Raw genomic sequence first — 11,411 nt, forward strand, 5'->3', positions numbered from 1 at the left:
GTGTTAAAAGCTTCAAAAGCTTTCTAGATTATCCTAGGGATTGAGATCAGTAATAATGAGAGGGGTGGATTCCAGCCTGGACCAGCCTCAGGGCAGCAGATAAGCAGCGCACTCAAGGCTAACTGGGGCCAAGCACAGTGGCACGAATCTGTAGTCTCAGCTACTTAGGATGCTGAGGTAGGAGGATCCCTGGGGCCCAAGTCTACCCTGGGCAACATAGTGAAACCTCATCTCTAATAATAATAATGACACATAGTGACTCCTGGATTCCGTCCTTCAAGAAAAACCAACTTGGGTTCAAAGCCTGCCTCCATTATTTCCCAGCTGTCTGAACTTTACCATGAGCCTCAGCTTTCTTAGCTGTAAGATTAAGAATATGAAAGTAATGGAAGTATGTACTTCATGAACTGTTACAACACTGAAATGAGATAGAATCTGTGTGCCTGGAATATATTAAGTGTTCAATAAATGTCAGATTTTTGCTTGAACCCTTGCTCAGTAATAAACTTTTTTTGAACATTCCCTTCTCCCACCTCCTTCTGGACCCCAAGATGAGGTAAATGCCTCAAATTCAAAATGCCTAAATATCTTAGTCAATAATAACATCTAATCCTTAGGGGTTATACTTTTGGTAAATATAAGAAAAGAGAAAGGGGTGGGTATGGTGGCTCATACCTGTAATCCCAGCACTTTGCAGTAGGAGGACATCTTGAGCCCAGGAGTTTGAGACCAGCCTGGGCAACACAGTGAGACTCTGTCTCTACAAAAAATACATATAAAAATTTGCCAGGCATGGTGGTACCTACCTGTAGTCCCAGCTACTTGGGAAGCTGAGGAAGTAGGATCCCTTGAGCCCAGGAGTTCAAGGGTACAGTGAGCTATGATCACACCTTTGCACTCCAGGTTGGGCAACATAGGGAGACCCTGTCTTTATTTAAAAAAAAAAAGAAAGAAAGAAGGGAAGGGAGAAGAATAGAACCTCTAGCAACATGCTCTCAACTACTTTCTAAATGACTCTCCTGATGAATTGGCCATCATGAATTTTCACAGGAGATGATTGTTTTAAAGATGTGAAATGGCTGCATTATCTGGGGTATATATCCTGGGGTTCACTGTCTCACACTGAGAAGATTCAGGATACAGACATGTGTGGATGGGTTAAGGAGTGGAAATTTTAACAGACAGAAGAAATGAGAACAACAGTTCCTCGAAAGAGAAACATCCAAAAAAAAAACCAGGGAGGTGGCAGGCTGCAGCAGATTTTATAGGCAGGCAGGCTGGAGAAGGTGGTGTCTGACTTACACAGGGCTCGCAGATTGGTTCAATCAGGTATGGGGGAAGGCTGTCACCCCACCCTAATCTCATTATGCAAATAGGCTTCTTGAACATGTCTAGTCCCTAGTTCCTGCCAGCATTCACCTGTGCAAGCTCCCAGCTTGCTTGTCTATGTCTGCAGTTCAACTTTACAAGCTGTTCTTTGTTAGAAAATGATTTGGGGCTGCTTTTCCTTACAGAGAAAGGCCTTACTGAGGACTCCCATACCCTTACTATCTGCCTAAGTGATTTCTTAATTCCTATATCACTTTCTGTAGTAAGGATAGGGGCTTGTAATTAAATGCTCTTCACTTCTGACAAAGTAGTTTTCTCCTGCATCTAGATGATCATGTTGCTCCTTCAACTATTCATTTTTCAACAGTTACCTGCTCCTCCGGGCAGGTCTTTGGTAGGCTGATAAATAGGATACAGGCCTTGCATCCAAGTAGCTGCTGTCTTGAGGGGAAGACAGACAAGAGAAGCAACTGGCAACCACCAGTTTGCAGAATGAAGAATGCTCTTACTGTGGTAATAACAAGCATTGCTAATATGAACCGACTACCAGAACCACTTCTGAAAGACTGAACATACAAACTGGCAATGGGCAGACCACACATGGCAATAGAGCTACAACCTCTGTAGCAAGCAGCCCCAAACCGTCAGAGCTTGGGCAATGACTGCAAGCTTCCCTAACTGGTGCCCCTGCTTCCAAATATGTTCCCCAAACTAATCCCATACGGTGTCCCCCTACTTAGTCTGCTTCCACTTTCCCCACACCAGCATCTTTCAGTCAGAACACATCCGATGACTTCCCTTTTCTTGTGATAAAGCTTCCCCTCTCTCCCTATTTTTGAGTCTCTGCCAAACCTAAGTGATGGTAGCTCTAGATAAGTAGCCTCTGTTTGTTCTTATCTTGGTGATTTTGTGGATTTCCACAGCACTAAACACTGAATGTATATTAATTCATTTATCTGCTAAAACCCCCTGCAAAATATACATATATAATCAATTCTAATTGTATAGATAAGGAAGCTGAGGCACAGAGAGCTTAAGTAACTGGCTCATGTCACACAGCTAGTCAGGGAGGATGAGATTCAAACACAAGCAGTCCGCCTCTACCCTCTTGAGTCATAACCACTGTGCCATACTTCTGGCAGAAGGCCTTAGAAACAAGAGGAACATCCAGCCTGTCCCGGGGTCAGCAATCTTAACCATAGAGCTGAAGTCTGAGGTGATATTTTTTGGGGGAAATAGAATTTAAAACAAAGTCTCGCAACTCAAAAGCTTGTAAAGTTTTATCATTGAGTACTCATTAGTCTTAGCAACCTGCTAAGAGACTGCAAAGACAGAAATTTCATCCTTTTATATAGCCAAGCAGCCAAAAGCCCATTACACATATATTTTCAGGAGAAATGATGAGTAGTCCTCAAATAAGAGGACTTCACAGCACCGTTTGTCACACATTGTTCTAGACACATATGGTCATTGAGGTTACCTGACTAGTTTTACGCGAAGGAAAAACAAACTTCAACTCTTTATGCCACCTGCCAGATTTTTAAAAAATATTTATTTTGTATTTAAATATTTATTTTTAAAGCTGCTTATCAGTGGCCCCCCAGCAGTGTCATTTAATCAATCTTTTCAAATCTTTTTTTTTTTTTTTTTTTTTGAGACAGAGTTTCACTCATGTTACCCAGGCTGGAGTGCAATGGCGCAATCTCGGCTCACCGCAACCTCCGCCTCCTGGTTTCAGGCAATTCTTCTGCCTCAGCCTCCTGAGTAGCTGGAATTACAGGCATGCGCCACCATGCCCAGCTAATTTTTTGTATTTTTAGTAGAGACGGGGTTTCACCATGTTGACCAGGATGGTCTCGATCTCTTGACCTCGTGATCCACCCGCCTCGGCCTCCCAAAGTGCTGGGATTACAGGCTTGAGCCACCGCGCCCGGCCTCAATCTTCTCAAATCTTTATGACAGGACATAGTTTTGCAACTTGGAGCAAGGTGCTCACCAAAGTTAGCCTCCTACCCTCCCACAGAAACTGGGATATAGGATGCTATTAATGCTTACATTTCAAGGAGGTTGTTCTCAGATCCTTGAAAAAGACATTCCTGGGTGTTAAAGACAAAAGGCCTGTCAGCTTTCAAAACAATTTATGTACATTTCAAAGAGAAGAGAAAGTACTTATAACTTTTCTAAAGTAAATGCTGTAAGAGAAAAGAAGAGGAGGAAGGAAATCTCTTCCTGTTTTCAACAGGGGGAACTAAGCCTCTTATTTTTAATTTGTATTTGCCCTTACACCTCCTAAAGGGAGAATAAGAATTGACTTCATTTTCATGCACACCAGTGGCCCATGGGTGGAGCCTTGGCTAAGCAGCATGGAACCTGGTCCTGAAAGCCCTGCTTTGGCCTGCAGAAGGGATGTATTCCAGCTACCTCTGTCCTCTTGTTATAGGAAAGGGGGTCCTAATCCAGACCCCAAGAGAGGATTCTTGGATCTTGGGCAAGAAGGAATTCAGGGTGAGTCTGTAAAATGAAAGCAAGTTTATTAAGAAAGTAAAGGAATAAAAGAAAGGCCATTCCATAGACAGAGCAGCCCCAAGGGCTGCTAGTTGCTCATTTTTATGATTATTTCTTGATGATATGCTAAACAACGGGTGGATTGTTCATGCCTTCCCTTTTTAGACCATATAGGGTACCTTCCTAGTGTTACCATGGCATTTGCAAACTGTCATGGGGCTGGTGGGAGTATAGCAGTGAGGACAACCAGAGGTCACTCTCATCCTCTGATCATTGATTTTTGTGGGTTTTGGCCGGCTTCTTTACTGCAACCTGTTTTATCAGCAAGGTCTTTATGACCTCTGTTGGAAACGGGTTTATGACGTGGGGAAAAATCCACACCGAGACAATAGATCACTCAGCAAGGCTAGTCTACTTGCTGCAGGAAGGGTGCAACTCACCGCAGTCTTGCCACAAGAGCACACCTGAACAAAGGAGACAGGGACATTATAACTTTCATAACCTGATGCAATCACCCTATTGCTGGGTCCAGTTTCCATTGGCCAGAACGGGACCTCACATTCTATGCTTGACCTAACTGGCTGAAAACTTGGAAATTCCTGAATAGATAATGAGAGAGAAGACAAGGAAGAAGAGGAAGCTAGTCAGGAGAAGGTTGGGGTGGTAGGGCCCAGGGGGAGGCAGTTCTAAATAAGGAATGGCATGCACCAGGGTTTGGAGCTTGCCCAATTCTGTTCAGACAGGCCAGAGCGAGTCAAGGTAGCTGATTTAAGACATAGCTGATTTAGAGAATATACATACACGGCTATATGTTTATGCTAATAGCAGATAATGGCCATAGAGCAAGAGATTGTAGCTCCTTATAATGTAGTCTAAGATATAAACTTTGAAAAAGAGCTTTCCCATTTCTCACAACCTGTATCTTGTGCCAACCTTCTATCTCATCCTGTGACTTAGAATACCTTGACCATCTGGGAATGCAGCCCAGTAGGTCCTGGCTTGATTTTACCCAGCTCCTATTCAAGATGAAGTGGCTCTGGTTCAAATGTCTCTGACACTCTTTCCCCCTTATGTAATCAGTAACCATATTAAGAAAATAACTTTCTCCTAATGGAGTAGCAAGTTAGGTGGTCCAGAGTAAACGGTGTAATGGAAAACTGCCATTCCTGGGAGGCACTTCTGTTTCCATGTCTGTAAAATCACTGGGTTACACTGGGTGCCTCCAACATTCATGTCCAGCCTAGACATTCTCTAATTCCAACTCCATGTGCACTCTCCTCCCATTCTTTGAAGCCAGTCTTTGGACATTGCTGTCTGGTTTTAGTTGCTGGCAGATGAGAGAGGGTTTGTTTATGGCCACTGCCACCTACCAGATTTATTTTTAGAGCTGCTTATCGGTGTCCCCCAGGAGTATCATTTAGACATTTAGATCACACAGCTTCTAGTGTGGAATGTGAAATGTGGCTGTCCTCATAGTAAATGAAAATCAGTTCCATGGGATTGCTGAGGGATGGGGACCCTTGGGAGAAAGAAAGGGAATATCTAATCTGCGACCATGTTGTTAGTGAAGCACATTGCACTATGCATTTTATATGCCTTATCCCAAGTAATCCTACTCAAAGCAGCCTTTAAAGAAATCACTCTTAAGAGATAGAGATCAAAAAATTTCTTTTAAAAGTTAATCCCACAAATTGACAGGCAGCCAAGGTAAATTCCATCCCCGGTGCATCAACAACTAAAACTCAGGGGAGGTTTCTGTGCTTCCAGTTTGGTGTGAAAAACAGCTGTCAGCATCTACTATGGCTACATAATCATACGTTAGGTTCTAAAGATTCAACAGTGAATAAGATAAATTCCTAGCATCCTGAAGTTCACAACTTAGCTAGGGAGGGTGGTAGATTGATCATTTAAATAATATTTAGCAAGATAAGATAGGAGCAGAGGAGACAGATATTTTTACATAAAGATTATTTTTAAGATAGAGTGTATAATGCGCATGTATAGGAAATGTGAAAAGCACAAAAAGGTAAAATAGCACACATATGCATACCATCTAAAGAAAACTCTTGCTAATGGTTGGTTACTTCTAATATTGTCTCTATGCATAAATTTTAGTTACGTTTACATAGTAAATGTGGTGGGTAACATGGAGCTGTGGGGAATTCCTGTTGTACTGCCACCTCTACCCAAAGACTTTAATAAACATTGATGATGTTGATTATTTCATTGGTTTTATAAAATAATTTTTTAAACCCTTTCTTTCATCTGTCTGTCTAGCTATCCATCAATCTATCTAAATCCCCAGTGTCTGTTGGGGGGAAATAGGGGAGGGACAGTGGGGGATGGGGAGTTGGGGAGAGATAGCATGGGGAGAAATGCCAGATATAGGTGATGGGGAGGAAGGCAGCAAATCACACTGCCACGTGTGTACCTATGCAACAATCTTGCATGTTCTTCACATGTACCCCAAAACCTAAAATGCAATAAAAAATAAAATAAAATAAAATAATCTATCTAAATCTATCATTTTTTCTCCATTTATTGGTTGGCATTTATCTGTTAAAAAGAGCTTTCCCTCATCAACTGAAAATAGTCATATATACATGTATACAACTACATATGTGTGTATTATCTTGTGTGGTCATATATGATCTTGTATATGTACATGCATGTATATATGTGGATATAACTACATATACACATAAATACATGTATACATATATAATGTATACATAAAATGTGTGTATATATATATTCCTTTTCCTAAAATATTTTGTCAGAATACTTTACTCCATTAATATATGAGAATGCCTCATATAATTCCAGTCAAGGGTGTGTTTTAATAAGCAATAATTATTGCTGAGGAAGGCATGTCGATTCCGAATGCAGTCACTTCTCGACCTCGGAAGGCATCCCTTCTCTAGGCACAGTGAAGTTTGGCACATCAATTATACATGTGGTGTGACAAATCCATAGTCCTCTAAAGGATCTTTCCGTATCATTTTCTCCCATCCACAGGTATCCTTAGGCTAGTAGAGCGTCTCTCAAACTGTCCATTTTTACTAGCTGATTTTAAATTACATTTAGAGGATATTAGCTTATGACCTCTCCTTGGTGCTGAGCTGAATACTGATGGTTGAAATAGGATAGGAAACCTCTGTGTGGAGTGATACACAGAGCAGCAGCATTTATTGAAGCTGTCAGTGTAACACCTTCCCCCTGCAGCCTTCCTAATGCCTGATAGATACACTGCGATCATCCTAGCAGGGTGGTGGACCTGGTGCAAGGCTCTTCATGCTGATAACAAATGACTCCTATCTCTAGGGCAGTAGTGGTTTAACATCATCTGGTTCTTTTTTCTTTGCATTTCTTTTCCTACAGGAATCTGGGCCTGTGGGACTTCTCTAGTATTTTCTCTATGGGCAGAAGATGTTTTCTGTTAAACTACATGTTACTGTGGATGAAACAGTGTTGAAGTTAACAACTACCATAGTTAAAGGCTTTCTACTTAACAGACCCTAGGCTAAGCACTGCATATGTGTTATTTCATTTATTTTTCAAAGCAACCTTATAGAGTTATATGCTGTTAATGACCTCAGTATAGTGAGACTTAAAGAGGGCAGGTGACTTATCCAAGATCACACAGCTAGTAAATTGTAGAGCCTGGTTTCAAATGCAGATCTGTGTATTCACAAGCCCTTTTCACTGTGAATAGACAACATAGACAATTTGCTATGCTGTGTTGTGTTGTGTTGCTGGGCCGGGCTTTGCCGGGCCGGGCCGTGTTATGCTATAATATTACTTAAGCTATCCTAAACCAGCCCATAGATAGAGATCAAAAGCATATACTAATGCCAGAGCAATGGCAGCAATTATGGGCTTCCTCTTGAATATTTCAGGAAAGGCACATGTATTCTCTATTAAATAAATAGCCTACTTTTTTTCTTCCACAACAAGGTGCCACTTAGACATGTAAAGCAGCAGAGGACTTCAAAGGACCTTGGTGGAAATTCTGGTTTTGTAACATCAGTAAGCAAACATCACCAAGCGTTGGTTTCCTTGGCTGTAAAATGGTAATTAAAATGCCATCTACTTTGTCAGATTGTCAAAAAGGTTAAATGAGCTTTATATTCTTTTTTCCTACGGTTTTCAAATGTTTTCTGAATGCCCGTATGCACAAGTCATTGCCTATCGGGCTAAGATTTCTCACCAGGAATGAGAGACTATGTATATACATGTTTTCATGAAACATTTCTGGATCATAGGACATTTAATGCTACTCTGAGTTGGGCCAGGGTTTCAGTTCAAAGGATGAATGAGACCATCTAGATTTTAACTCATAATTTGACTGTAATAAAACTCCACTGCACGTCTTTACTAATTCAGGCAGCCATGCCACTCCCTCTCTCCTCTTGCCCCTCAACCTTATCTCATGTATTCTATATCTTTCTTATATCTCCCACAATTATATTATTATTATAATGGCTGCCAGCAACCAAACCTACTTGTGTAAAAGTCTTGACCTTTTTAGGGTGAATGGGTAAGTTAACACAAGACCATTGGCTCAGCAGAATCTTAGACTTTTATACTGGGGTAAGAAATCAATCATGCCTCCCTCCTGTTATCACCTTGAATTTCAATGCACAAAACCAAAAGAGTCAGGAGAAATGAGGGTCTCTGTTACCAAGAATAGGAGCTTCGGGAGATCAGAAATTGTTTTTCTTAATCATTGTTAAGTCTCTAGTGCCTAGAACAGTGCGTGGCATACCAAGGATCCCCAAAAGTGCTAAATGAATCCCCAAAAGTGCTAAATGAAAAAGAGAGGATGGCTCTCAATTTTTGTGGGGGTCCTGTCTCATCCTTTGATAAATCAAGACACATCCCTGCCAAGAACTATGGCATAGTGCTCTAAAGAAACACATTACTCACAATTTTCAAATAAAATAGGCCATTTCTTATTGGGGGTGGGGTGCTATAATAAAAGAATAACCCTAAAATCACTAGTGGGGACAACAAAAAAAAGTGAAGAATAACAGAAAAGAAAAGCCATTCAGCAAATATGGGGCCACTCTCACCAATTTCCTGAGAATTGACAGAGAAGAAAGACTATCAGATTCAAAAGGGTCCGCCACTCAAGGAATTAGTCCCCTTTCTAATTACTATAATATTATTTCTTCAGACATCAGGTGTTTACAAGAAGAGTAGTACATGTGACTCAGCTTGTGTGTCTGTGTGGAGACATAAGACCCTTTCCTTCCACAGATCTTGAAATAACATCATTCCTAGGCTTTTACTGTTCCCAATAAAAATGGTTTCTCCCAGGACCAAAAAAGCAACAATATTTATCAAAATCAAGTAGCAGGATAATCAAAATACTTTCTGGAATTCTGCAACTTGGTAACACTTCCAGAAGGTTGTCATTGGCCCAGTGGGTCTTTGTGACTAGAGACAAAAGCTTTTGCATCTTTTTGTAGGGCAAGGTTGAAGCTGAGTTCCACCTAGTCACAGCAGAAGAAGCTGAGAAGAATCCTGTTGGAAAAGCTCGAAAGGAGCCAGAGCCCCTGGCCAAGCCCAAGTGAGTGCAGTTGCGAGTGGGGACAGAAATGGGAAGGGGCCTTTGCAGTCCTTGTTGGTGTCTGATATGGGCATTTCTTAAGGGCAGCCCTGTGGGAGAACTGGGAAGCCAGGAGGCAGTCAATGGGTGCCTTCCAACCTGTGTGGCTTCTTGAATAAAAAGCTGAATATAAGAAGAAATACAAGACATCAACCATGCCTTCCAGGAGCTTTCAATCTATTTGGGGAAAATAACACAGACACTCATAAAATAGTCAGGGTGTAGAAGACGCTGTAGTCTCAAAAGAGGGTGAGTCAAACGATGAATGAGTTAGGAACTTGAAGTGAAGGGAATCATCGGGGCCTGAGGCTGTCAGGAAAGACTTCATAGAAAAGGTGGGATCTGAGCTGGCAGGTTGGACAGATGGAGGGTGGTGGAGCCTTGGGCTGGGTTCTAATTGGCCTCTTGCCCTCTGCTCCACACCAACCGCATCTTTACCATGATACAGGAGTCCTCATCATACAAGTGTTAGGCTGCTCCTGCCTCAGGCAACATGTTCTTCTCCCATTTTCAGGCCTCTCCCTATGTGTCCTCAGAAAGTGGGTGTCAGAAACACTTCCTGGGGTCTTAAGCATTCTGTGTTGACAGCATGACCCCCTTTTTGATTTTCTCTTCTTTCCCACTCAGCCGCCCAGACACCTCCTTTTCCTGGTTCATGAGCCCCTTTAAGTGCCTGTACCACCTCATCTGGAAGAATTACAAGAAGTACATCATCATTGGTTTCATTCTGATCATCCTCATCATCTTCCTGGTCCTTTTCATCTACACCTTGCCAGGAGCCATCAGCCGAAGGATCGTTGTGGGCTCATAGAGGGTCACGGAGGACCCAGACTCTCCCATTATACTAATCCTCTCTTCCTCATCCAGGAGCATCTAAGAACATGTCCCATACATGGTGCCATGTTGAGTGCTAAGGGGACAGACAGATCAATGCTTCTTAGAAGAGATGGAAAGGAAATTCCATTCCCTCCCTGCTGCAACCCCTGCCACCAAGTTTCAAACTTATAAGATGTAAGGCATGCTGCATGAAATAAGGCACTTTCACCTCATAGTAATCAACAGTGACCTCAAATTGACTTAGATAAATGTTTTCTTTATGTAATTGGTTATATTCTGAGAAGCTGAGTTCTGGGTCTGAGATTTTATTAGAAGTACTTTATTTTAAATAAAATTTTAGGCTGGGTGTGGTGGCTCACGCCTGTAATACCAGGGGAGGCTGAGGCAGGTAGATCACTTGAGGCCAGGAGTTCAAGACCAGCCTGGCCAACATGGTGAAAACCCATCCCGGCCGGGCGCGGTGGCTCACGCCTGTAATCCCAGCACTTTGGGAGGCCGAGGCGGGTGGATCACGAGGTCAACAGATCGAGACCATCCTGGTCAACACGGTGAAACCCTGTCTCTACTAAAACTACAAAAAATTAGCTGGGCATGGTGGCACGTGCCTGTAATCCCAGCTACTCAGGAGGCTGAGGCAGGAGAATTGCCTGAACCCAGGAGGCGGAGGTTGCGGTGAGCCGAGATCGCGCCATTGCACTCCAGCCTGGGTAACAAGAGCGAAACTCCGTCTCAAAAAAAAAAAAAAAAAAAAGAAAACCCATCTGTACTAAAAATACAAAAATTAGCTGGGCACGGTAGCATACACCTGTAATCCTAGCCACTTGGGAGGCTGAGACAGGAGAATCGCTTGAACCGTGAGGCAGAGGTTGCAGTGAGCCAAGATTGCACCACTGTACTCCAGCCTCACAGAGCAAGACTCCATCTCGGAAAAAAATAAAAATAAAATTTTAAAGCAAACCAACTGAAAATATCATAGCAAAGTATTAGATATTGAACCTGTCCCATATATCTTAATCTTGTAAACTATATCATTATACTTTACAGAACACATTCATTTAGGCTGTGAAACTGGCTTGCAAACAATGTCACATAAATCATCTAAAATACGTTTTGTTGAAATTTTCAT

The 11,411-nt window shown here is 42.1% G+C and overlaps 1 protein-coding gene across 3 annotated transcripts in view; it reads left to right on the forward strand.

Moving 5' to 3' along the window:
• The window catches only part of FER1L6 (fer-1 like family member 6), a 212,071-nt gene extending 201,401 nt beyond the window's left edge, over positions 1-10,670 (forward strand). For all 3 annotated transcript variants that reach the window (XM_032253154.1, XM_032253169.1, XM_032253162.1), the window contains 2 exons: positions 9,309-9,409; positions 10,076-10,670. In XM_032253154.1, the coding sequence (XP_032109045.1) occupies positions 9,309-9,409; positions 10,076-10,259 (285 nt within the window). In that variant the 3' untranslated portion in view covers positions 10,260-10,670. The remainder of the gene's footprint in view (positions 1-9,308; positions 9,410-10,075) is intronic.
• Positions 10,671-11,411: the final 741 nt, after the last annotated feature.

Source organism: Sapajus apella, unplaced genomic scaffold, assembly GCF_009761245.1.
Source record: "Sapajus apella isolate SASKATOON/1434 unplaced genomic scaffold, GSC_monkey_1.0 scaffold3, whole genome shotgun sequence".
Lineage (NCBI taxonomy): Eukaryota > Metazoa > Chordata > Mammalia > Primates > Cebidae > Sapajus > Sapajus apella.